The sequence below is a fragment of the Lethenteron reissneri genome, chromosome 56 (genome assembly GCF_015708825.2).
Source record: "Lethenteron reissneri isolate LAM-NWPU_2019-01 chromosome 56, ASM1570882v1, whole genome shotgun sequence".
NCBI classification, from domain to species: domain Eukaryota; kingdom Metazoa; phylum Chordata; class Hyperoartia; order Petromyzontiformes; family Petromyzontidae; genus Lethenteron; species Lethenteron reissneri.
Genome location: NC_083834.1, coordinates 367985 through 395597, shown reverse-complemented (window position 1 = coordinate 395597; position 27613 = coordinate 367985). Strand labels below are relative to the sequence as shown.

General features: G+C 51.4%; 1 protein-coding gene and 1 long non-coding RNA gene across 2 annotated transcripts in view; one reads left to right on the top strand and one right to left on the bottom strand.

The window, feature by feature from the left end:
- Positions 1 to 5239: 5239 nt before the first annotated feature.
- On the bottom strand, positions 5240 to 13251 carry LOC133356949 (dual specificity tyrosine-phosphorylation-regulated kinase 4-like). The gene is made up of 6 exons (XM_061574660.1): positions 13220 to 13251; positions 10625 to 10761; positions 9519 to 9665; positions 8293 to 8431; positions 7423 to 7504; positions 5240 to 7151 (listed from the first exon to the last, which is right to left on the bottom strand). The coding sequence occupies exons 3-6, from the start codon at positions 9638 to 9640 to the stop codon at positions 6928 to 6930; spliced, it is 567 nt and encodes a 188-aa protein (XP_061430644.1). The 5' UTR covers positions 9641 to 9665; positions 10625 to 10761; positions 13220 to 13251; the 3' UTR covers positions 5240 to 6927.
- Positions 13252 to 13471: 220 nt separating this feature from the next.
- Positions 13472 to 27613, top strand: part of LOC133356927 (uncharacterized) — a 61736-nt gene continuing 47594 nt past the window's right edge. The window contains exon 1 of the long non-coding RNA XR_009756914.1: positions 13472 to 13598. This is a non-coding gene — a long non-coding RNA (uncharacterized LOC133356927). The remainder of the gene's footprint in view (positions 13599 to 27613) is intronic.

Here is a 27613-nt window from a genome sequence, read left to right as displayed (position 1 = left end):
TAAAAACTGCAGGAAAGGCAGGACAGGACTCATTCCTTTTCACACAGGCATACAGAGAGGGATTGTGGAATGAGGAAAATTTTGGAAAGGAAACAGGAGAGAAATCGTCTCTAATAAACGAGGAGAAATGTCCTCACACCCTCGAGAGGGAGGAGAAATCAGTGCTCGCGACACCAGCGAAACTCACAGACGTTGATCCACAGAACAAATATGGAAGTAACATTAAATCACACTCTTGGGTACGTGGACAAAGTCCAGGGACTGATCGCACAAAAGTTAAAGTAAAGTCGCCAGGAGATACTTCACTAAGGGCAGAGGCAAAAACTGCAGGGAAATGGCAACACGAGCGACACAGCCTAGAGCGCTCACACAAAAAATTCACGCCGCTAAAACACGCCCGACACAGCACAGATCAAAGTGACAGATTGCCTGATGATAACTTGTTTAATGATGACGCTGACGGCGATCAACTTTCGGAATACCTATTCAACAGTAAAACCCTTAAATTGATGGACAAAGCTCTAGTCAGAATTCCCGATTTTGACCCACACAATCAGACCAGGGATATACACACACATATCGCAACAGTAGAAGAGGCAATGATTAGAGGGCTGATGAGACGGGATGAAAAAGCGAGTTTGTTGAAACGGAGCTTACATAGAGAATCTATACCATGGGTAAAGTCGCTACCATACCAGGTTAGAAATTATTTTAAACAACTGAGCCTGGCAGTGATTTGGAAGTTTGGAGAATATTCGACACTCACTGAGAGGTTTTATGCGGTAAAATCGATGACCCAGGGCATGGACCAAGACCCACGTGACTACCTTTTACAATTTAAAAGAGCGTATTACGCAGGCGATGTGAATCGATACCACAAAGGAGATAACATGTTCAAAATTATGTTTTTTGAATCCTTGAGCCCAGAGATTACAGAAAGGGTGAGAATGGTTTTGAATCCGGAAACCGCATCCTTACGCCGCATAGAGAGCAAGGCGTACATGGCATGGTTATACAGAGCTAAGAATCATAATTCGGATCCAAAACACAGGGAGAGGGATAAGGAACCCAGCCTCTCAGAGAGAAATAAAAATCACCGATCAGTCCCACAATGCAGGGAGGAGCCAACACGCACGCACCTATGGCAAAATAAACCAGAGAGAGGTTGGCACGAGAATGAGAGCGGCACAAAGCCGAACATTCAGGAGAATTGCAGAATGTGGAGACCAAGGGCAGAACCATATCAACACCCCATGCCACGACACACGCAAGGCCAAAGTTACACACAAAGATGGCGAGATAACCATCTAGCGGGAAGGTGGTACACAGACTGCGGAGGTACGGAGGCGAACATTCAGGAGAATCGCAGAATGTGGAGACCAAGGGCAGAATCATATCAGCAACCCATGCCCCGACATACGCAAGGTCAAAATTACACACAAAGATGGCGAGATAACCATCTAGCGGGAAAGTGGTACATAGACTGCGGAGGTACGGAGGCGAACATTCAGGGGAATCGCAGGATGGGAGGTCAAACACAATCGGTCCAATTCCGACCAATTTCTCCACCGGCTATACCAGGAAGGAATAGAGGAATAACACAGAATGCGGTCCAAATACATGATGAACCACCCACAGTGAGTGAGAGCGAGCGGCCCACACGCGCCCCACCCGCCGAGGTTTTGTTAAACCCTGAGCTCAATGGGAAATGCAAGCAGGCTGCAAGTGACAGGGCGGACAAATACCACCACGATCGGGAGACGTTAAATGCATACGATGCGGTAAGAAACGCGGACAGTGCTCCCGTAAATGACGCGCAGATCGAATACAAGGACAGGGCTGAATTGAAGTGTGATCGGACAGTAGATAACAGACAGCAGAGACAAAGAGGAAAACCAGAGCGCACAGGAAAAACAGTACCACACGTCGCAGGAGCGCGCGATGGTGGTGCAGAGAGAGAGAACACAGAGACACGCCCTGAGGAGTGCAGGCGTGAGCCTTTGAATGAAAAATATCCAAGGGAAACCAAAATTAAGGTGGATCGGAGTGCTAAAATGGAGATGAATGTTCATGACATATCGGGAATGGTGTTGGAATCTAACACACTCGTAAAAACAAAGAGGGCAACATTACGAGGCACAGAATTAAATGGACACGCTGACTCGGTAAATGTGGATGTAATCGCAGAGAGTGCGAGAGCCACGAACAAAGTGTCAAAGTTGGTTGTGTGCGCGAGTTCTGGTTATGTGCAACCCAATTTCACACCACACACTCCCACGACGCGAGAGAGTGAGAGGGGAAATTATAAAAACGAACCGGAAAACCGTGATCGAATGATCAAAGTGATAAGTGGTAAACCAGACACTCGGAGCTTGGAAAAATTATGGCGACGAGGTAACATGAGGAAGGTAACGCATACATGCGTTCGAAACCGCTACCTAGCGTTTCCCAGGATTTAACAAAAACTAAAAAATGTATATCCGCCGTAGTTGTGATGGATGAGAATCGATGTAACTTGTGGTATTGATGTTTAACGTTTTGTTGTATTTTCCTTGCTTATATCAAATGTAACCATGTGAAGATTGATACGTACGCGCGCACATTGTAAGGAATGCGTTATGGATTAGTACCGATGTTTAAAGTTTTGTTTTATTTTCTTTGCTTATTTTAAATGTAACCATGTTAAGATTGTGATACGTACGCGCGCACGTTGTAAGGAATGCGTTATGGATTAGTACCGATGTTTAACGTTTTGTTTTATTTTCTTTGCTTATTTCAAATGTAACCATGTTAAGATTGTGATACGTACGCGCGCGTTGTGAGAAATAACCGCCGAGAGTGAGGGCGGCTGATGGATTTATAACGAAAAAAAAAGGACATTTACTTGTTTAAAAAGACGCCAGTGGCCGAATCAACCACTGATAATTTTCAAAAGGGCGGATTGTTGTGTCTATACCCTTTTTTTATTAAGAACAATTCAAAAAAATAAAATTATATATATTTTTTTAATATATCTATATATTTTTTAAAATTAAATAATGAAAACAACCCACTTCTCCACCGGCTATACCAGGAATCTATGAAACATAAAGGACCATTAGGCCGGTGGGAGTTCGGTCACAGAGAGGTCAGAGACATCCAGATGGACAAAAAGATCGATGGACTAACCTCCCAAGACATCTTGAGATGCACGGAGGGGGTGCAGAGCAGAGAAAAACAACTTTTGCAACTCGCGTTTTCCTTAAACGTTTTCCGTACCGAAAAGTAGAAACTTAACAAAAAGAATTAACCAACAAACAATAGGGGCTTTTAATCAGTAATTCCCTTGTATTACTCGTATTCACCATATATATTATTTTGTATTGTATGTTTCTATCTACCTGACCAAAAAAAATAATAATAATTACGAATTCCAACAGTTAAGGAAGCGTAAGTGGAAACTTAGTTGCACTTAACCTCAGGACATTAAAAGAAATATCAAGAATAAATGTAACACACAAGACCACATAAGGTATTGCATACATCTCCTCGACCACCTTTGTCTTCCAGCGGGGTCTGGCAAGCAAGGAGGGAGCAAAAAGGTCACAGAGGGGAGTCGGTGCCTGACATTCCAAAGACATCTTGTTTTTTTTGTTTGTTTTCTCTCGCAAGGGATGCGCAGAGAGGGGAGTCACGTTTTGAGTTAAGCACAAGCGCACATAGCGAATGAGCAGTCTGTCCGAGTCACGCTCAGTCTCGCAACTCGGCTTGCGACGCGGCGTAGCGACGGGGCTCGCAAGGGAGCTGAGGCGCGTCGTGCCTCGAGGAGAGATGGGACGACGAGGGGTCGTTATGGTAACAGCCTGAGTGCAGTCTGTCCAAGTCGGGCTCAGTCTTGCAACTCGGCGTGCGACGCGGCGTTGCGACGGGGCTCGCAAGGGAGCTGGGGCGCGTCGTGCCTCGAGAAGTGATGGAACGAGGAGGGGTCGTTCGAGTCGCAGAAGCCTGAGTTCAACCTGGGTCGAGGCTGGGTTTCAGCCGTGCTCCGGCTGGCGGAGCGTCGTGAGGGAGCAAACACCGATGCCGATAGCAGGTGTCGCTTCTCGCAGAACGAAGTTAAGTGCGAGTGAAGCTGGCAGTTGCACGAACAAGGGAAGCACGGAGAAGAGAGAGTGACGAGTGACGACAAGCAATCATCCTGTAAAAGGGCGGAAATCGCCGAGCGTCGACCAAGCGAGCAAAGCAGAGAGCGCGAAGCAGTGGAGAAAGCCTGATTAAACGGCTGTGAGGAAGAGGACAGCGCCAACGCATGCGCCGTGTGTTTGAGGCACACAACCGACCAACGACCAGTGAGAACAGACCAGACGTCCAGAGCGACGGCGAGCATCGTGCCGACTCAACAATCAATCGAGCAGTGGAGAAGCCGGGGGCTGCCACCAAGAGAGAGAAAGCGCCATCGAATGCGCAGTGTGTTTGATACTCAGACCGACCAACACCCAGTGAGCACAGCCGCGTCGTCCAGAGCCACAAGCCAACACAGCCTGAAGCAAGGGCGAGTGTCCGTGTGAAGTTGGCAGCGATCAAGGAGAGAGCGACAGCTGCAGCACGACCCGGGCGTCACCGAGCGTCGTGCCAACTCGTCATCTAGCAGTAGAGGGAGAGAGAGCGCAAGAGCAGCACGACTCGGACGTCACCGAGCGTCGTGCCGACTCGTGGAGGAGCTGCGCGCTATCCGACGACAGAATCATCGCGCACCACGACGGCGAGCATCGTGCAAACTCAATCGAGCAGTGGAGAGAGAGAGAGAGCGCACAAGCAGAGACACGCCCGAGCGAGGGAGCAGCACGGCTCGCTGCGGCCACGCCCAACCCAGAGAGAACCTCTGGCCGCTGTTTGTATCCTCCCACACCACACAAGCTAACGACACAACTCCCGGCTCTAAGAATTAATTAATTTTACAAGGGGACAACGCACACACAGCACGCACACGAATAAGACTTTAAAAAAAATTATCTTTGCGTTTCAAAAAGGGTTGCCATTTCGAGGTGGTGCGTTCAATATCAACTGATCGTGCAAAGCAGTTGCTGCCGTCGAGTTACATGAATAAGAAATGTTTTAGTCATTCATTTTTGTTGAATTAAAATTGCTTAACACCAAGTCTCGAGTGCTTCTTTCCAAGTCCATGCAAAACTGTCTTATTCATAAGAGCTGTTACCTGCGATGAGATATGGAAATGGAGACCTAATATAACATAACACACACTAAGATAATCGATAAATGTTTAATCAATGATAATCGTGTTATCCTGATTGATACAACTCTGGATAAACGAAACTAAGCTTAATTATCATAACTGCACACATTAACATAATCGCAAGCATCCGCATAAATTACTACGATTATCTCCGTGGTTATCATAATTTATGCATATAATTACACACACTAACATAATTTATGCGATTTGCGCATTTTTTGGAAATAATTAATTTTTATTATTTTCATCAAAATTCCATAACCCAACACATACAACATAAATCCCCAATCTTCTAAATCCCAACCCATCTAAACTCCAACCCTCTAAACCAGGGGTCCCCAACACCCGGGCCGCAGACCGGTACTGGTCCGTGGCCTGTTCGGAACCGGGCCGCACAACAGGAGGTGAGCGGTGGGTGAGCGAGCGAAGCTTCATCTTTATTTACAGCCACTTCCCATCGCTCGTATTACCGTCTGAGCTCCGCCTTCTGTCAGATCAGCGGCGACAGATTCTCATCGGAGCGAGGGATCTAGGTTGTGCGCTCCTCATGAGAAGTCAGAATCCGACACTTATTTTAGTCTGCGAGTGGCCCGCCCATTTTATTTACCACTTCCGTCCGCACCTATTTCCTGCACTGCGCACTTGTCTCAGTCACAGTTTTGGTAAGCCCACAAGCTAACCCTAGCCAAAATGAGTAAAAAACAAATGTAGCTGGAGAGCTTATTTGAAAAGGGGGAAAGACCCAATGATGAATACCCCCCCCCCTCCCCGGTCCGTGAAAAAATTGTCTTCCACAAAACCGGTCGCTGGTGCAAAAAAGGTTGGGGACCGCTGCTCTAAACAACTCACCCTCCAAACCCCTAACCATCTAAACCCCTGTATTTCTCTAAAACCCTAACCCTCTAATACCATAATAAAGGTTTGTTGGGTTAGATTGTGTAAATATTAATTTGTCGTTAAACCTGCCACCATCCGACACAGCCAATTAGTAACTCTTGATTTTAAGCTTTTTGACTGCAGGAATCCATACTCTTTGGTTCTTTCGGTAAAGTCACGTAGTTAGAAATAAAATAAAACAAATCACGACGTTTCGATTGCAACACAAAGCGGTCGCCAACAGGCAAAGGAGTCAACCTCTAAAGGCAAACTGTTTATAAGGGTTTGAGGATGGGCACAGCCCAAGTGTATCAACAGCACCAGGAGCATGGGCGGTGCACGAGTGCCAATGCAGCAACAATGCTAATGCAGCAACAATCTAACTACGTGACTTTACCGAAAGAAAGTACAATTAGTAAAGTTTGACACATGAACAAAAAGTTAGTCATTCTTTGGTTTTTTCGGTAAAGTCACGTATAAAAATAAAATAATAAATGTATGCTATTATTTAATTTATTATTTTATTTTTATACGTGACTTTACCGAAAAAACCAAAGAATAATTCCTGCAGTCACGAAAGCTCCAAAATTAAGATTAAAAAGTTAGTCTCCAACACACCGGTGTGTGGGCCACATTAATCCAGGTACTTCACACACTCCACTAGGTACTCAGTTGAGGCTGAGTCGAACTAGAGGAGGCCCAAGACCAGTTCAGATAATCGTCACTGGTGTTGGCAATGAGCTGGAATCGAATTCAGTTTCTAGCACAGCAGGCTAACCGCTACACTATCGCTCCCCCATACATACAAGACCACGACTCTAAGGAAAGAGAGGGGGATCACGAGCGGATAGACGCCCTGTGGGAAATACCTCTATGCAGCGCGGGAGATGATCTTCGTGGCTGTCGGACCGGAATAATTCCCTGCCCGTCGCCAACTCCGCCACCGTGCAGCCCAGCGCCCACATACCCACTCCACATGTCAAGCTATAGCCCAGCAACAGCTCTGGAGCCAAATATTCCAGGATCCCACCAACATTCATAGCTGCACAATAATCACAAGAACAACAAACATATGTAAGTGTGTACACATTGTGTCCTAAACAGTATCATCATCACACACATAAACAGTAACATGTACAGACACTCAGATACTGACAGACAAACACACTCAGACAGACACAGACGAATACTTCCACAGACACAGAGATACCCATACACAATGACACCTACACAGACACCTACAACACAGACACCAACACAGACACCCAAATACTCACACACAGACACTCACACACCAAGGTGAGGTCACTCACGTTGACTTTCCACAAAAAAGCTTGTCCCAAAGTCCGTGACCCTCACAGTGCCAGTCACGGTGTCTTTGACTAAAACATTTTCCTGGAGGAGCGGTAGAATGAATTCAAACTCAGAGGTTATGCCGATATCATTCAGCCAACAGTGGATCAATCACGTACCACGACACCTGCTAAACAGGGGAAGTAGATGAGGCATAGCGCTGTCAACAAGCTTCAGTCAAGTGCAATATGCGCTGTTTTCTGACAGGTGTCACTGGGGGGTGCCCCTTTCAAATGCGTCAAGATTGGAGATGTGAGTAGAGGCGTATCACGTTCAAAGCATTCTCAGCCACCATCAAAGTAAAGGGGGGTGGGCTCTATTGACAACCGATTGCCATTACTCCAAGAGGAGAGCTGCATAGAGCTCACAGCTGGATGAGCGCCCATTAACGGGTTACAGACAAAAAGCCACGCACGAGAGTGCGCGGATTCCGTGACGCTTTCCACTGCACGTTTGTCTTCGGACGTTTTCAATTTGCAGATTGGAATTCGATAACGAGCAGTCGTCAGGCCAAAACGTGCATTTCGCACATTTTGAAAACTGTTCTTTTCGACTCCGGTTCGTGTCTCCCAAGGTTTGGGGCAACGCTGATTAACATTGCCGGTTTTCTCTCCGGTGAGTCCCCAAGAGCGACACGACTCTACACTTTAGTTTAATTCATACTGGATCATCTTCACCAGAGGTAGCGTGACCCTGCCTCCTTCCAGTGAGATGGGCAGAGCTAACGTATCGATCCTGTGACCAAAATGGCCGGTTTTCACTGTGGAACGAGTCCCCAATAAAGATACACCTCTGCACCAAAGTGAAAGCTGAACGCTGTGTCCACTCACAGGCTTGATGTCCGCGTGGACGATTTTCCTGGAATTGATGTGGCACAAGAACTTCAGGATGCCCCTGGTGTAGGTTTTCACCATCGCCATGTCCAACCGCCGGAGCCCCACATTTCTAATCACTTCATGAAGGCTCTCCCTGTGACAGAGGCAGAAGCAGCAACAAAAAACACAGCATCAGTGTCATCCCCTGCAATGCTGCACTGATTCTGATAATCATTCTTAGGTTCTTTCGGTAAAGTCACGTAGAAAAAAATTTAATTAAATAATAGAATACAACTTTTCGATTGCAACACAAGCAACCGTCATCAGGTAGAACTTCATTTTAGAGAGAGACAAAACACAGACACGGAGACACAGACAGACACACACGCAGAGAGAGACAACACAGACACACAGAGAACCAATGCCTCTCTGTCGAGGCCTTAATCTACCTGATGACGGTTGCTTGTGTTGCAATCGAAACGTCGTCTTCTATTATTTTATTTATTTTCTTTCTACATGACTTTATCGAAAGAACCAAAGAGTAATTCCTGCAGTCACGAAAGCTTAAAATCAATTATAATCACGTTAATATTGTACGTTCATGTGCACGTTCATGACCAATATTAAGAGTCATAGTTCCGTGTGGGTTGAGGTCGTCGATTTGCCGATAAACAAAATCAGTTGGCATATCTGCCCACTTGGCAACTTGATTTCATTGGCTTTGTTGCCGGGTGGTGGAGGGTTATCCATTGGGAGAAGATAAAAACTACACACAAAAAAGGATTCTCGCTGAGAGGCACAAGCATCACCACTGCCATGCAGCCACCCTGCTGATTGAGTGGAGGCATGGCTAGGTAAAAGTGGCAGGGCTAATGGGGAAAAGAGAAGTGGCCTCCAACGCACCCGTGACACATGGCAGCTTCACAGTATTACAATGCATGGGTGGCGTGGGCATCTCAGCTTGCCGCGGTGGCGAGATGACGTCTCTCATGGAGGAGGTCGTAGGTTTGATCTCGACCGTGACGCCTGTACAATTGGAGTTTGCATGTTCTCCTCGTGGGCTCATGGATTTTTATGTGGGTCCACTGGTTTTCCCCTCCACATTTAGAACGAACATGCTAATTTGTTAAGCTTTCATTTGTGGCCAGGTTACTTCTAAAAAATAACGAAAGTTTGTTCAGTTAGTTAACCACATTATTGGTGGAGGGGGGCGGGGGCAGGGGGCGGCACGCAGTACATACTTCAACAGCTCCAGGACGATACAGTGGTGTCCTCTGAAATAAAATCTGTTCAGGACTTTGATGACGTTGAAATATTCATCACTGCCCTCGCCCTGAAGTTCCAGAGCTATCTGGAGCTCCATCTTCTGGTATGTTTCTTGCTTGGAGCTGCACAGAGGAAGTACACAAATGAAAAACCTACACTTGCTTAAGGGATATCCAAAGCCAAATTCTATTCAGAATAAAATAATTAAATATGAATTCACCAGGTCTAACGGCACCATGAGTTCCAGTAGTACACTCGCCTACCATTGGTGAGGAGCTACCACAGAGGCAGCAGGAGCCGACGTAGAGTACCCAATAGGATTTGGAAGTGAAGAGCCATTCAAATCGGATTGGTCATTTGAGAAATCGAAATGCAAACGCATGTTAACACAATGCGTTTTCGCTTCAATGTGGCTCTTGCACAACGCGGAATGTGCCCGTAATAACACAAACGCGCCCATTGCAACACGGAATGCTTCTTGTTTTCAAATGAAACGCACTCGTTATAACGTGGAACATGCCTGTTAAAGCGCGGAACCCGCCCGTTATAACACGATTTGTGAGTAGTCGACAATTTCTTGAGCTGCAATGATACATTACTCGCAATGATAAAGTAACATGAGGGCATACCCTCAGTTATTGGTCTCGTCATCTCAAGGTGTATGTGTGCATTGTATATCGCCAAACATTATTATTACATTATTTCTGGGGAAATTGTTTTCACTCAATACTTTTTTGCTGGACGCGGAACTTTTCCGGAATGTATCTACAGCATTAAATGAGGAATTACCGTAATGTGCAGGTAATCTTTCAGCAATGGGATGTTTTGCCCCAATACTAATTTACACTGTGTGTGTGTGTGTATTTTAAGCTTGAGGGAGGAAAAATCTGAGAACCCAGAAGGAACTGATGCAGAACAGGGGTAGAACATGTAAACTCCATACAGGAGGGCACCCGAATCAGGAGTCAAACCCAGGCCCCCCTTCTCGCTTTGAGGCACGAGTGCCACCACTGCATCGCACGGCCGCCTGTGGCAATGAACTTAACGTCGGCCTGGTTACGGCATGGCTCTGAAGTCTTACCTCAATGGTGACACCAGGATCTTAATGGCCACCAGGGTGTTCCCTTTGTGATCAAGGCACTGGATCACCTGGCCTTGACCTCCTTCTCCAATCTTCTTTAGCACCTCATAGCGGTAGTGAAGGTGCTCATGCCGGAACTGCACAAAAGGTACAATCATTTAAAGTGATTAAAATAACAAAGTTTAAGAAGTGAGAATGTATATTCTTTAGGTCTTTAGGTAAAGTCACGTAGATAGGTTCAAAGAAAATAACAAAAAACAATCAAAGGGCTGCCAGGTGAAAATTAGCAATGCTACAAGGCGCATTTCCCCCCCCCCCCTCCAACCCAGCTTAAATAGACGCTCCAAGCGTGGTGGTGTTTCATTTAGACGCTGTCGCCTCGACAGACCTGGTCTTCACCTGAGGATGGCTGCTTGTGTTGTGGCCGAAACGTTGTGAGAATTATTTTATGTTTTATTTGTATTATTTTATTACTTCCCTTCTACGTGACTTTACCGAAAAAAACAAGAAGAAGAAGATGTTAATGAGAGATTAGCATGTTAATGAGAGATCGCAGAGCCGCAACCGAGGGGTCGGCATGTGAAGTGGCTGTGTTCCTGTGAATCCTGTGAAAGCGCAAGTTTGAATTGGGCATAAAGCACAAATAACATCCGAAGGTGGTAGGATGGGAACATAATAGCCAGTTATGACTTAAACTGGTTGATGACATCCTTCCAATGATTGATCGGTTGAAATTGTGTCTGTGTATGTATAAATGAATGTCTTCATGAACGAATCTTTGTTGATAGCCAGTGGGCTTGTAAAGTACCTTCGTCTTGGAGAAATACATTTCGTGTGAGCCCACCGTAATAAAACAATGATCAGCCACGGCTGAGGTATTGGTCCTACCGTGTTTCAGATCCCACCAAGTTTCAGATCTGCCTTATGTTCACAAACATAAGGCAGATCTGAAACCGTCAGGTTGGCTGCCCACCACTTGCATTCATATTGGCTGCTGACATTTGGGCTACGCCCATTTCAAACCCTTATAAACAGTTTGCCTTTGGAAGCCAAGCCCCCTTTTCCTGAAGACGACCAATTGTTTTGTGATCGAAACGTCGTAATTTTTGTTGTTATTTTATTTGAACCTATCTACGTGACTTTACCGAAAGACCCAAAGAATGTGAATTCCCGCAGTCACGAAAGCTTTAAGTCAAGATTTAAGTGAGAATGTAATTTTCTAAAATATTTTCTGTAATTATTACGTTTTTTTTATCTGTCATTGTGGAATGTTCTGATGTCTGCTGGCTCAAGTCACCGTAAAAAATACTATCTTCTTAGCTCAATGGGCTTTCCTCGTGAAGGATGCGATTTACACCGCTGATATCAGTCTTCTGCAAGTCCCTTCAGCTCCACATCCTCCCATACAGCATCAGTCCATATTTTCGACATCCCATGTCGTGCCCGTTTAGCCCCCTTTATGCGGCCAAAAAAACTGCTTGGGTATGCGGGCTACAAGACCCAGCCAACGCAGCCTTGCCTGCCGGAGGAGCTTTCAAGCATTTGTGAGCCCCTCACACAATCCAGCTAGGTTAAACCCAGGATGGATCGTAGGAACCACCACCAACACCACCACCAACACCACTAACACCACCACCAACAGCACCACCACCACCACCAACAAGAATATCACCACCATCAACACCATCACCAAAACCATCACCACCAACACCACCCGCATCAACACCACCTCATTCAACACCACCCCCATCAACACCACAACCAACACCATCCCCATCAACACCTACAACACCATCACCATCAACACCACCACCAACACTACTAACACCACCTCCATCAATACCACTACCAACACATCCTCTTTGGTCTTTTCGGTAAAGTCAAGAAGGTAGAAAACAAAATAAAATTAATAAATAAACACAACTAATTGTTTACATTTATTATATTTAGTTTTTTACCTACGTGACTTTACAGAAAAAAACCAAAGAGTATGAATCCTTGCAGTCACCAAAACTTCAAATCTAGAACCACCAACACAACCACCACCAACAACACAACAATCAACACCACCAACACCATCAACACAACCACCGCCAGCAACACAACAATCAACACCACGAACAACACCACCACCAACACAACCACCACCAACAACACAACAATCAACACCACAACCAACACCATCAACACCACCAACACCACCACTAACACAAAAGAAAAAAATCTCCCTTATAGCTGAAATAGACTGTTGGGGCAAGTGATGTTAGCCAGCATCACCTATGAGGGCCAGAACGGCACACGAGGGCGTGAGCAGCCAACACCACGCCCGGCGGCCTTTGTCTCCCTAGTGGCGATGTTTACACACCAGGTACTCATTTGAAGCTGAGTCGACCTAGAGGAGGCCCAGGACCGGTTCATATAATCGTCACTGGTGTTGGCCTTGAGCGGGAGTCCAACTCGGGGACACTGGGTTCATAGCGCGGCACCTTAACCACTACACACACACAGACTCACACACACACGGACACAAACATACGGACTCACACCACGCACACAGACTCAGGCACACAGACTCGCACCACACACACCACCCACCCACAGCTCGGATCCACTCTTCACCTTCGCCAGTCTCTTCCCCGCCTCTCTAACGGACAAACTGCCCAGCGAAAGTGCGTGGCGCGAGACGAGGGGGCGGTACCAGGTGACCACGCCCGCTGAGACGTAACAGCCCTGAGCTCCTCCCCCCCACCGGAGCTCCTCCCCCCCAAGCCCACCCCCTCACCCCCCTCGCCTCGCCCCCTCCCACCCGCCCCTCCCCCCGCCGAGGCCGGGGCGAGTGGAGGCGGCGCTGTGGATTGTGGGAGGCGAGCGGCCGATTTGGATTTCCGTTCACGGCCACCGTCGGTGGCTCGCGAGCTTCTGAAGCGGCGGCTCGCTGGCTGGGCCTCCTCTACGTCGACTCAGCCCGAAGAAGGTGAGAACCTTGCACGGTGTGGACACATCAGCAGTGGCGGTGGTGCGGGGAGGGGCAGAGGAGGCGTCTGGCTCACAGCCGTCACGCGTTCGGCGCCTGCTGAGTTCACGGCCCTGCTGCTGCTGATGATGAGGAGAGGCACTGCCAGATTGTGGCTGATGGGATGAGTTACATTTCGTTTTTTGTATCTCTGGAGGGACGGATTTGTTATCGTGACAGAAATGGCCTCCACTAGAGGCCGCGATGTAGAGTATTCGGTCTACTCTTCCACGCTGGGCGTACCAACACTTTAACCTTCCACACGCGGGGCGTGAGCTCACTGTACAGTACTTGCAATGCAGAGGTGTAGGTTCGAATCCATTTCACACTCAGCCAGCCACTCACCCACAGAGGGATAACGACCCTTCATGCAGTGGTTGTGTAGTATCTCCGTCAATGTTTTTGTTGTTTGGTTATGGTGGTTATGGTGGTTGTGGTTATAATCGTGACTTTAGTTTTGGTTGTGTCGAGTCTTGCTTCGTGATTACAGACTCAGACGGAGACCAGGGTAGAATGTTCAGGGCTGCTTGCCGTTTATTCACACCGACATCCGCACTCCTCTTCTGTCTCAAGTACCCCCTACTCCCTGACTCTCGCTCTCTTTCTCCTGACTCCCTCGACCTTCGCCCGCGCTACCCCGTACTCATCCACCCGTAGCCTCCTTTGTCTCTCCGGCCCAGGAGCCTTTCTCCCTGCTACCTGGCTCCTCTCTCACTCCACTTCCTCACTCTCCCCTTCCGTCTAGGTTCCCCTTTTATCCCCTTAGCCCGGCTCCTCCCTTTTACCTGGGGTCTTTCTACTTGCCCTCCTCTCTCTCTGCCTTCTGGCACTCCCCTTTCTGCGTGGACCCCTTCCCGCGGTTGCCCCTCGTTGGGTCCCCGCAGTACTCCTCTACAGTTGTTTAGGTGGTTGTAGTGGTGTTGGAGGTTACGCTTGTGGTGTAGGTGGTTATGTTGGTTGTTATGGTAATTGTGGCTCTAGTTGTGGTGCTTGTGGTGGTTTTGGTTGTGGTTATAATTGTGGTTGTGTAGGTTGTGGTTATATGTGCGGTTGTGGTGCTTGTGGTTATATTTGTTATAATTGTGTAGGTGGTGGTTGTAATGGTCATAGTTGTGGCCACACATACGCACAGTAGGTGTATGTATTTTGAACTTCTATCGCACCCTACCCAGCCAACCGTGCTAATTGGAGGTGTGGTTATAGTTGTGGTTATTTTATGGTTGTTTCGGTTATAGTTGTGGTGATTGTGGTTTGCGCAGGTGCTGGGATGAAGGATGCATTCCATGTCCTCTGCCCATGTGACTCCAACAGCGATGGCTCCAGCCAGCACTGCCACCCCTGTGTCGCGTTGGTTACATGACCTTGCCTCCCAGAATACCTTGCAGTCGTCATTGATTCTGGGCCATCTTTACCTCCTGCATCTCTAGAGGAGCTCTCGCTTCCTCTACGCACTCTACTCTTACCTCTGCTCTCTCTCCCCGTGTGTCCCTCCTCTCTCTCCCCGTGTCTCTGTGGGGGTCGCTGGCCCCCGAGATCCCTCCCTCGATAATGCTAACAGCCGGGCTAACATCATTACTCGCCCCCCCGCTGCTAGGCGAACCGCTGCTGGGTTCCTCACCCATGGGGTGGGAGCCGTCGCTCGATGATTCCTCTCCACCGCGGGTCCGCGTTAGTAGGCATGGCTAGTTAGTTACCGAGTAGTATTACGTCCCCTTCACACTACCACGATACTTCCCTTTCCTAATCGCGCATCTGTATCCTCCACATAGCGAACGTACGCCCACACCCACACACAGCTCCACACGCGACACCCTCTCTTGCGCCGCTCTGCGCAGCGCTTCCACGTGGCGAACCACTGTGTACACAGTACCACACGCATTCACACTTCTCAACGAGATCACACGAGGCCACGATCAGCTATTAATGATTTATTTTCGGCTACCTGGGAATTGATGTTAAATCAGTAAGAATCGACGAAGCTGGCCTATTCTACTACCCCTGTACCTATTCCCTATTTATCGGCTTATGATACTAATTCACCTTCTTACTCACGGTTAGGTGCCCACGGCTGTCCGTTGATCCCGTGCTCGCAGCGTACCTCAATGTGGCTCGCATGGACGTCCGGGTCGCTGGGCTGGAGAGCGTCTCGTGGCCTGATGCTGGAGCAAGAGAGAGCTCTACCCGTTTTCGCCCCCCCCCCCCCCCTTTATCATCCCTACATCAAAGAGATGCTGCTCCGCCTGTTGCGGTGCTCTCCCAGTTTTTCTTTAACAATGGGCGCGCGCCAGTCAGGGCGCGTGCGGCGGTTCCGGGCCCCTTTGCTATGCTAATAAGATGCGCTGCATGTTGCGGCGTTTATTCTAATTAATCCCTTTCTCATGCATGGTGCCTTGGTTATGCACATTATGCAGCGGCGTCCATCACAACGGCCTGCCGTGGGAAGTTATGCGCGGAGCCTCTGCTTATTTGTAATTCTAGCTTTTACCCTTTAACTTCCCTAATTTCCCTAATCTTGGTGCCCACGCGCTCAAGCGTAACCATCCCAACCATCAGCGACTACGCGCAAAAGCCCCTGCGGTCATGCTAACCATGCCGTCCCGTCCCTCCCCTGCCTGCCTCGTCGATACGTGTGTGGGCGTGGGGGGTGCGCTTCAACCGCAGTGGCCGAGTGGCCCCTCGCTGCGACCTTGCAATCTTAATGCCGGTCGCAGCGCCGCGAAGTAGCATCGGGGGAGGTCGTCCAATTCCCTGGTCACCGGAAACCATGAAAGTTATCCCGATAAGGGCTTCTCGGATTAAAACCGGTCGGCCAGGTGACTTCCCCTCGGAGCTCTATGGGGGGGGGGGGAATGCGTGCGGGTGTGTTCATGTGAGGTGAGGTGGGGGGACGCGGGGGTCGGCTCCTTCACTTGGTGGTGGCGAGGTCGGGGATGGGGCGCCCGCCGAGCGGCTTCGTGGCGGCGGCATCACATAGCCCCCCGAGGTGCCAGTCCCCGTCCAGGGTTGACTGGAGCACCTTGCTTGGGCCGCGCCTACGAGGAAACGCTGCGGGGTCCGGGGGATCCGTCCGGACCTTGTGGTTGGTCTCGGGGCGGGTGGCTCTGTCCTCTGTAGCTCCTGCGGCGGCCTCCTCCTCCACTCCAGCGGCTCTCCCCGTCCTCCGGCACCTGTGGGCTGGGGCACAAACTCAGCAGCGGAAAGGTTTAGGGGCCGTCGTCCCCGCCGTCTCCTGACTGGATCGGGGCGTCTCGGAATCGGAGGCCCGGCGGGGCCCATGTAGCGTGCGAGGCCCCCAAACATGGGGGGTGCGGGTGCCCCGGGATTCCGGGGCCTTCGGGTGACAGGGTTCTCTCTCGCCGGGGCCGCTTTCCATGGTTTTAAGCGGCGGACGTTGACCACTGTCTCTCGACCCCTCTCCCCGCCATAGATTAGTACCATCCAGGGGGAGATCTGCCGCACCACGGTCCAGGGTCCCCACCAGTAGGTCGTCAGTTTCCCCACCTGCCCAGCCCCGATGCGAGGGGTGTGTAGCCATACCTTAGCGCCGGTCAGGAATAAGGGGGGTTCCATGCGGGGTCGGGCGCCATGTTCTTGCCGCCGATGCGCGGCTTCCCCTTGCGGGCATGCTCGGCCTCGGGCTTCTCGCAGGGTCTTCATCAGGTGTTCCACGGGGCGGCTTCCCTCCTCCGGCTGCGGGGAAGGAACGCCGAACAGCAGGTCTGCGGGTAAACGAGACTCACGGCCGAACATCATTAAAAACGGGGTTTGTCCCGTCGACGTGTGTACGGTGGTGGCGTAGGCGAAAAGGGCGTAGGGGAGGTGTTCGTCCCAATCCCGTTGATTTGCGGCCGCCATACGTTTGAGTTTCCCCGCTAAGGTCTGATTCATGAGCTCCACCATACCGTTCGCTTGGGGGTGGTACGCTGTGGTTCGGTCCTTCTGGATTCCGAATTCTCGGCACAGTGCCTGGAACAGCTCGGCCTCGAACTCGCTACCCTGGTCGGTGAGGACTCGTTCTGGGATTCCATGCTTAAGTACGTAATGCTCCACGAATGCCCGGGCCACCACCAGGGCCGTTTTATCAGGGATGGCCACTGCCACGGGGTAGCGGGTGAAATACTCTACTGCGACTAGGATATACCGGTTGCCTCGATGGGATCGTGGGAATGGCCCCTGTAGGTCGATCCCGACCAGCTGGTTCGTGCGGCTGACGCGGAACGGCCTTAGGGGTACCTGATATCGTGCCGGCTTCGGCCCGCACTGCTGACAGGCGCGGCAGCCCTGTACCCAGGCGGCCACGTCTTGTGCCAATTTGGGCCAGAGATACTGGCGACGCAGGGTCTCTCGAGTGCGTCGTTCCCCATCGTGGCCCCCGAGTGGGTGGCTCATGCACCAGCCGTAGCAGCTGGGGTCGCACCTGGGCAGGAACACAGATGCACCCCGGCTGGCCGGCCTCGGTTAACTCCCGTACCACCCCGTTCTGCACACACAACCGGCCATACAAACCGCTCCAGGGTCCTGGTAGGGCGCTCTTTTTCTCCTGTAGTGCTGCCTCCACCGCCGCCAGATCTGGATCCCGCTGCTGGGTCTGCCTCAGCTGCTCATCGTTCAGGCCCGGGAAGGCGCAGCCGACGTCCTCCTGGATCTGTCCGATCGGGACGGGGTGATCCGCCGGGTCCCGAGCCGTGGGTTCCGCGCTTGCCGGGTGGTCGACGGGATCCTCGGTGCCACCTGTGAGGGTCTCTGTGGCGCACACTGCACTCTTCTCTCGCTGGGGGGGGGTCAGTGGCCGCGGCCTCTCGGGGGTCCGTTGCCTGCCGGCAGCGTCCCCCCGTGAAACACGGGCAGGCCTCCTCCGCCCTTGTCTCGGCGTACACCGTGGGCCGCCTCGACAAGGCGTCCGCGTTTGCATGCGTCCGGCCAGCCCGATATTCGATTTGCAGGTTGTACTCCTGCAACTGCGCCAGCCACCGGGCCATCTGCCCCCGCGGCTCCTTGAATGTAAGAAGAAACTGCAGAGCATAATGGTCAGTGCGTACACGACATTTCCTGGCGTACAAATACGGCCGGAACTGCTTACATGCGAAAATCACGGTGTACAACTCTTGGCGGGTCACGCAATAGTTCAGCTCGGCCCCACTCAAGGTCCGGCTGGCGTACGCGATGACTCGTTCCGTCCCATCCTGCACCTGTGACAACACCGCGCCCAGCCCGCTGCTACAGGCGTCGGTGTCCAAAATAAAATCGGTGGTAAAATCGGGGAAAGCGAGAGTGGGGGCGTGGGTGAGGTGGTCTTTGAGAGTGGTGAAGGCCGTCTGGCAGGCCCCCGTCCACTGATAGGGGTGCTTAGGGGAGGTGAGTTGGGTGAGGGGGCGTGCAATCTCGCTGAATCCCCGTACAAATCGACGATAATAGGTGGCAAGCCCCAAAAATGATCTGATCTCCGTCAAGATTCTTTGGCCGTGGCCACTCCACTACGGCGCGTACCTTCTCCGGATCGGTGCGCACGCCTGCCTCGCTGACGCGATGCCCGAGGTACCCCACCTCGCGTTGTGCGATGTAACACTTACGTGGCTTGAGCTTGAGATGAGCCGCTCGCAGTCGCTGGGACACCTCTCGTAACCTGGACCAGTGCTCAGACAAAGATCTACTGAAGACTATCACGTCATCCAAGTAAATCAGGCACTGTTCCCATTGCAAGCCCCGCATCACCAACTCCATCAGCCGCTGGAACGTCGCGGGCGCATTGGTGAGTCCGAACGGGAGTACTCGAAACTCGAATAGTCCCATCGGGGTGGTGAATGCGGTTTTCGGCCGATCCTCCCCCGCCATCTCCACCTGCCAGTACCCGGACGCGAGATCGAGGGTGGAAAAATATCACGCTCCGGCGAGGTTGTCAAAAGTGTCGTCGATGCGGGGTATGGGGAAGGCGTTGCCGAGCGTGACTGCGTTCAATTTACGGTAATCGACGCAGAACCGGGTTGACCCATCCTTTTTCGTTACTAGTACCACCGGGGCTGACCAGGGGCTCGCCGAGGGCTGAATTATGTTATCGCGAAGCATGTCCCCAACCGCCTCTTTGATCTGGGCGTGTTCGGGTGCGCCCACTCGGTACGCAGGGAGTTTGATGGGTCGGGCTGCACCGGTGTCAATTTGGTGCTTAACAAGGTCGGTCCGACCTACGTCCGAGTCATGTTCACTGAACACGTCGGCATACTCCTGCAGTAACTCGCGCAGCCGATCGGCCTCTCCCTCAAGTAAATCTGCCCATGGTACATGTAACGCGTCGAGCAGGGGAACGACCTCGGCTCGGGGAGTCGGGCCGACTCGCCAGGCCAGGTCCTGGTCACCCTCAGGACGACCGGGGTCCTCAGCCCAGAGTGCGAACACCGAGTCATCAGAGTGGCGTGCGTGCAGAGGGTGTACGGTGGCTATCAGGGTGCGCCGTCGCAGTATCGCTGGGGTACTGTGAGGGTTAAACATCCGCATAAACAATCGGTCCTCATCTGCGTTTACCAACGTGGCGGATCCCACAACCCCATACCGTTTTGCCAACTCCGGGTGAGGAGTTAGCATTACCTCCCCTGATGGTCGGAGCGCGGGGTCGGTGAGGGATGTTGCCACCGGCACCAGCATCTCGGTGAGCGGCCCGATGGTGACTGCCGTCGCCAGGGTAGCGGCCACAGGTGCGAAGTGGGGACGCGTCGGCTCTCGTCCCAGGAACGGAATCCGCTCGCCGTTGCTCTCCATGGTGGCGCATCGCTGGCGGGGTTGCACGTTGAGTCCCAGCTGTTCTAGGAGGTCGGTACCTGCAATACACTCGTGACACAACGCACTCGACACGTAGAACTCCTGGGTGCACACCTGGCTGCCTATGCGGACCTCTAGGGTGGCTCTCCCCAGCAACCCCATTCCGGCTCCGCTCGCCGTGTGCAGCACGCGGTCCGGGGCCTGCAGGTGACGCACGTCGACCCCGATCGCGCTGCAGTGCGCTGCGCTCACGAGCGAGGCCACCGCCCCCGTGTCCAGCAGGATTCGGGTACGCATTCCGTTTACCTCCCCTTCCACCAGCGACGTGGCCCCCGTGATCCCCGCCACCAGCTCCCGTAGCCAGTCGCCAGGAGTCACCGTTTCCGTGGGCGTTGTTGCTGGAACCTGTGTGGAGATCACTCGCTCGCCATTATTCTCATCGTCTATTTGTATCGGGACCGCGTCGATTGCACCCCTAGTTGGTCCACGCTCTAGGGGGCGTTGGAGTTTAACCCCCGCGTCTGCCTAGCTCGGGTGAGTTCAGGACAGTCTCTCATTAGATGCCCTCGGCGATCGCACATATAACATGTCCGGGGAGGGGGGGCGGCTCCGCAGTGGGCCCCCTGCCCACTCCCTCCCCCCCCATTACGCCGCTGTCCACCCTCCGCCTCTAGTCGGGCTACCCTTCCAGATAACCCTCCTACCGTGGCGCGTAGGTCCCCCATTTCGGATCGGATGGTCTCAACGGAGGATTGCAGTTTGGTCATATTTTTATTCGTTTCCTCGCGTACTTGGGTTACCTGGCCGGCTATATCTCCCATGCCGGTCTGTAACCCGGCTACCCACCCAGGGGTTGTTTCGCTGGGTCTCTGGGGCTTCCTTGCCCGTCCCCTTACTGCGATGGTGAGCTCCTCCTCCTCGTCGGAGAGTAGGCTCGCTACGGCGCACTCTCGTCCCCTACCTCGAGGCTGGGCGCGCTCACCCGAGTTTCTCGCATTTGCGCGCGCGCTCAACGAGGGTGTTGAAGGAGAGGCGTGCACCGTCTACATTTGGCTGCCACCACGGGGTGCGTGCCAAATATCGCTGGATTTTACCGGCGGCGAGGCCCTCAATTATCTTTTCCTCGTACTCCGGGTACGCGAGCTGGGTCAGCGTGCGTACATCCTTGGCGTAATCTCGCAGATCCTCGCCGGGTTGGCGGCAGCGTGCCTCTAAGGCCGCCTGCGCCTCCTCGTCATAGGTGCCGAAGCGCCGTTCGAGTTGGCACATTAATTCTTCCCACTGAGTTTGTGCGCTTGCGGGCAAAGCTTCCACAAAGTCAGCTGCCCGCCCATCTAAATGTAGCTCTAACTGCTGCAACGCCTCCTCATCTGACCACCCATTAACCTTTTTAGCCCCCCTGATGCTGCGGGCAAACGATTTCCATGATGGAATCCCTTTGCCCGTAAATGTGCATTTCACTTTAACCTGGGTTGGGGGGCCTCTCTCCCTTGGGGCTGCGGCGGATCGTCCCGTTTCTGACACCACTATGTGGGGGTCGCTGGCCCCCGAGATCCCTCCCTCGATAATGCTAACGGCCGGGCTAACATCATTACTCGCCACCCCGCTGCTAGGCGAACCGCTGCTGGGTTCCTCACCCATGGGGTGGGAGCCGTCGCTCGAGGATTCCCCTCCACCTCGGGTCCGCGTAGTAGGCATGGCTAGTTAGTTACCGAGTAGTATTACGTCCCCTTCACACTACCACGATACTTCCCTTTCCTAATCGCGCACCTGTATCCTCCCTCCACGTAGCGAACGTACGCCCACACCCACACACAGCTCCACACGCGACACCCTCTCTTGCGCCGCTCTGCGCAGCGCTCCCACATGGCGAACCACTGTGTACACAGTACCACACGCGTTCACACTTCTCAACGAGATCACACGAGGCCACGATCAGCTATTAATGATTTATTTTCGGCTACCTGGGAATTGATGTTAAATCAGTAAGAATCGACGAAGCTGGCCTATTCTACTACCCCTGGACCTATTCCCTATTTATCGGCTTATGATACTAATTCACCTTCTTACTCACGGTTAGGTGCCCACGGCGGTCCGTTGATCCCGTGCTCGCAGCGTACCTCGATGCGTCACATGGACGTCCGGGTCGCTGGGCTGGAGAGCGTCTCGTGGCCTGATGCTGGAGCAAGAGAGAGCTCTACCCGTTTTCGCCCCCCCCCTTTTATCGTCCCTACATCAAAGAGATGCTGCTCCGCCTGTTGCCGTGCTCTCCCAGTTTTTCTTTAACAATGGGCGCGCGCCAGTCAGGGCCCGTCCGGCGGTTCCGGGCGCCTTTGCTATGCTAATAAAATGTGCTGCGTGTTGTGGCGTTTATTCTAATTAATCCCTTTCTCATGCATGGTGCCTTAGTTATGCACATTATGCAGCGGCGTCCATCACAATGGCCTGCCGTGGGAAGTTATGCGCGGAGCTTCCGCGTACCTCTGCTTATTTGTAATTCTAGCTTTTACCCTTTAACTTCCCTAATTTCCCTAATCTTGGTGCCCACGCGCTCAAGCGTAACCATCCCAACCATCAGCGACTACGCGCAAGAGCCCCTGCGGTCATGCTAACCATGCCGTCCCGTCCCTCCCCTGCCTGCCTCGTCGATACGTGTGTGGGCGTGGGGGGTGCGCTTCAACCGCAGTGGCCGAGTGGCCCCTCGCTGCGACCTTGCAATCTTAATGCCGGTCGCAGCGCCGCGAAGTAGCATCAGGGAGGTCGTCCAATTTCCTGGTCACCGGAAACCGTGAAAGTTATCCCGATAAGGGCTTCTCGGATTAAAACCGGTCGGCCAGGTGACTTCTCCTCGGAGCTCTGTGGGGGGGGGGGGAAATGCGTGCGGGTGTGTTCATGTGAGGTGAGGTGGGGGTACGCGGGGGTCGGCTCCTTCACTTGGTGGTGGCGAGGTCGGGGATGGGGCGCCCGCCGAGTGGCTTCGTGGCGGCGGCATCACATCTCCATCCCCCCTCTTCTTTCTGGGTGGTCCAGGTTCAGGGGTCAGGAGTTTACTGGCTGCACTCCGACCTTTGACCTTGGCTGTCACCCGAGTGAGATTGTCGCACAGCAGTCAACCCATGGCACCTGGGTCTGTCCCATGACCTCCTCCTGCACCTAGCATGGCACAGCAGTTAACCCATGTCACCTGGTTTCTTGTTATGACATTACCGCCACATAGTGGTGAATGGCGGCCATTGTCGCTGTGAGTTTGTGGGCTTGTGTGTGAGTAATGGTGATTGAGTGTGTGACTATCATGTCGTGTATGTGTGAGTTGGATGGTAGGGGTGTGTTTATGAGGGTGAGTGTGTGTGGGTGGGTGAGTATCGTGGCGAGTATGTGAGTGATGGTATGTGACAGTGTGAGTTTGATGGTGATTGTATCATGGTGAGTGCAAGCAATACTGTGAGCTTGACTTATTTCCCCCCCTCCCTTTACCCACTCTTCCTCCCTCTCCCTCTCTCCCCCCACTCTCCCCCACCCCCTCTACCTCCCTCTCCTTCCTTGCCTCTCTCCCTCTCCTTTCTCCCGTAACTACATCGCCTGTTAGTAGTAATAATCAAATTTCAGAAGAAACATTGGCGCATATCTTGCAAAAATGTGATCGTAGCCATTATGCAAGAATTGCAAGACACGATACTATAGTGCAATTTCTTGCAACATCCGCACAAAAACTAAACTGGCAAATTATCAGAGAACCCATATCTAAAAACTATATATCCTGACAAAGAAATTAGAACAGAGGCATTAATTATATCCGCACGTGGGGGTTGGTGTGTTTTAAATAATATAGTGACAAAAAAGGTGGGATTGTCAAGTGCATGGGTGAAATTAGCGATGATCAAGGTCATGGAGGGTTCTGTAAAGATATGGCGCTCCTGGAGCAAAGGATAATTTAAGATAAAATTATTGGATCGTTAAGATGGCAATCTGCCTAGTCGCGGCCTACCCTTTCATGTATGCAGCAGAACCATCCATAAAACAAACCTCCGAATATTTTACCTTCCATATGGGTACCCGACCCAACCAACTTTCGGGGAACTAGAAGAAGAAATAGCCAAATGCCTCCTCATCTAATTAGTGACACGCATGAATGGATGAACGAGATTCCCACTGTCCCTATCTACTATCCAGCGAAACCACAGCCAAGGGAACGGGCTTGGCGGAATCAGCGGGGAAAGAAGACCCTGTTGAGCTTGACTCTAGCCTGGCACGGTGAAAAGGCATAAGAGGTGTAGGATAAGTGGGAGGTGCTCGTCCCTCGTGGCTCTGGGTGCCGGCGGTGAAATACCACTACTCTGATCGTTTTTTCACTTACCCGGTGAGGCGGGGAGGCGAGCCCCGCGGGGGGCTCTCGCTTCTGGCTCCAAGTGCCTCTGGCGCCTGAACACCGTTCGTGGTGCCGGGCACGACCCGCTCCGGGGACAGTGTCTGGTGGGGAGTTTGACTGGGGCGGTACACCTGTCAAACGGTAACGCAGGTGTCCTAAGGCGCGCTCAGGGAGGACAGAAACCTCCCGTGGAGCAGAAGGGCAAAAGCTCACTTGATCTTGATTTTCAGTACGAGTACAGACCGTGAAAGCGGGGCCTCACGATCCTTTTGACTTTTTGGGTTTTAAGCAAGAGGTGTCAGAAAAGTTACCACAGGGATAATTGGCTTGTGGCGGCCTAGCGTTCATAGCGACGTCGCTTTTTGATCCTTCGATGTCGGCTTTTCCTATCATTGTGAAGCAGAATTCACCAAGCGTTGGATTGTTCACCCACTAATAGGGAACGTGAGCTGGGTTTAGACCGTCGTGAGACAGGTTAGTTTTACCCTACTGATGCTGTGTCGTCGCAATAGTAATCCTGCTCAGTACAAGAGGAACCGCAGGTTCAGACATTTGGCGCGTGCGCTTGGCTGAGGAGCCAACGGTGCGACGCTACCATCTGAGGGATTATGACTGAACGCCTCTAAGTCCGAATCCCCCCTAGACGCGACGATACTGTTGCGCCCGGATCTTCGGTTGGCCTATCATAGCCGGGTGGACTCCTGCCCGGTGCGGAATGCCGTAGGACCCTGGATCGAGGTGCCGCCGCAAGCGTTCGGTGGCCCTCTCCTCAGTCGCTCGACAGCATGCTCGCGGGCAAGCTGGGTGCCAAATCATTCGTAAACGACCTGGTTCTTGCTCGGGGTTTCGTAAGTAGCAGAGCAGCTTCCTCGCTGCGATCTACTGAAAGTCAGCCCTTGAGACAAGGCTTTGTCCTGGTGCCACCCATGGGCACCGCGGCTCCTAAAAGGACCGTACGCACTCATGCGACTTCTTTTCGAGCGTCTTATTCCGACACTCCTGAAACAGCAGCGAGATACCGGTGGGGACTCGGCTGACTTTGTTAGGTGAGCCGCCTAGGTCGGTCGGTGTCTGACAAAGTGACATTTTTTAAACCTGCAATTCCTATGCTATTTTAATGTACGCGTCTGTCGGGGGGGTAGCAACGCATTTTGCCAGCCCGAGGGAATTCGATGCGAGAGAAACGAGGCCCCGTGACGCACAAGAGAGCAATCCCCGCCAATTCCTCCCATTTGATTGGGTCTATCAGTAAAAACTTTTTTTGACTTTCTTTTTTTTTACTTTCTTTTTTTTACTTACTTTTTTTGACTTTTTTTACTTTCTTTTTTTTACTTTCTTTTTTTACTTACTTTTTTTATTACTTTTTTTTACACTTTCTTTTTACATTTTTTTTACTCTTTTTTTTACTCTATTTTATACTTTTTTTTTACTTTTTTGTTACTTTTTTACTCTTTTACTCTTTTTACTTTTTTTTTACTTTTTCACTCTTTTTTTTACACTTTTTATTAAAAACTTTTTGTTACTCTTTTTTGTACTTTTTTACACTTTACTTCTTTTTTTTAGTGCACGTGCAAATCTGCTGGAAAAGCCTGCGGAAGTCTCGTGGCGTTCGTACGCTATTTGGCAACACTGAAAGGAGCGTTTTGCCAGCCCGAGGGAATTCGGTGCGAGAGAAACGATGCCCCGTGACACACAAGAGAGCAATCCCCGCCAATTTCTCCCATTTGATGGGGTCTATCAGTAAAAACTTTTTTTTACTTTTTTTTACTTTGTTTTACTTTGTTTTTTACTTTCTTTTTTTTAAACTCTTTTTTACACTATATAGTCGGTAGATAATACTGTAGGCCCAGTAAATACTACTATGGTCAGTAATTACTACAGTCACTAAATACTATGGTACAGTCAGTAGATACTACTGGCTCAGTAGATACTATGGTACAGTCAGTAGATACTACTGGCCCAGTAGATACTACGGTACAGTCAGTAGTTACTACTGGCTCAGTAGATACTACGGTACAGTCAGTAGATACTACTGGCCCAGTAGATACTACGGTACAGTCAGTAGATACTACTGGCTCAGTAGATACTACGGTACAGTCAGTAGATACTACTGGCTCAGTAGATACTACGGTACAGTCAGTAGATACTACTGGCTCAGTAGATACTACGGTACAGTCAGTAGATACTACTGGCTCAGTAGATACTACGGTACAGTCAGTAGATACTACTGGCTCAGTAGATACTACGGTACAGTCAGTAGATACTACTGGCTCAGTAGATACTACGGTACAGTCAGTAGATACTACTGGCTCAGTAGATACTACGGTACAGTCAGTAGATACTATTGGCTCAATAGATATTACAGTACAGTCAGTAGATACTACTGTAGTAGAGTTCATGACTCTTGGACGCCGGAGTTGGAGGCACACGGGTTTATTACACACAGCACGGTTGTGACATACAACACTAGAGGGGGTGTCGGCCCCCTCACCCAGCTAGCTGGGGATACACGCGCTAGCTACTTCTAGCCTGCCTTCTAGTCCTCCTCTAACGGGCTAGGGGAGGCTGTCTGGCCCGACACTGGTAAGTCGGGCCCGGTACCCTGAGTCCCAGACCAGCTCTGACAAGAGCACCGGCTCTGGACCTCGGGACCACGCCGCTGGCTCGGTCCTGTTCAGCCCTGATAAGGACGGCGAACCAGGGGAGTCCAGGGCTCTAGCTAAGACGTCTTCAGTCTTCACTGGTTAGCTTAACATGACTCCCGAGCCCTTTGATACATCCCCTTTTATACCCAACCCCTCGCTGAGGGGTGGGGCCCCGGGGGATCATAACGTCCGAATCAGCCCCCCCCAGGGTGCCT

Excerpts from the sequence above, each read along its gene's own strand:
- LOC133356949 (XM_061574660.1), bottom strand. The coding sequence starts at position 9,640 with ATGGAGCTCCAGATAGCTCTGGAACTTCAGGGCGAGGGCAGTGATGAA. Across the intron at positions 8,432-9,518 it reads ATCGTCCTGGAGCTGTTGAA|GGAGAGCCTTCATGAAGTGA; the intron begins GTATGTACTGCG and ends CCTCTGTCACAG. Across the intron at positions 7,505-8,292 it reads TCCACGCGGACATCAAGCCT|GAAAATGTTTTAGTCAAAGA; the intron begins GTGAGTGGACAC and ends CCGCTCCTCCAG.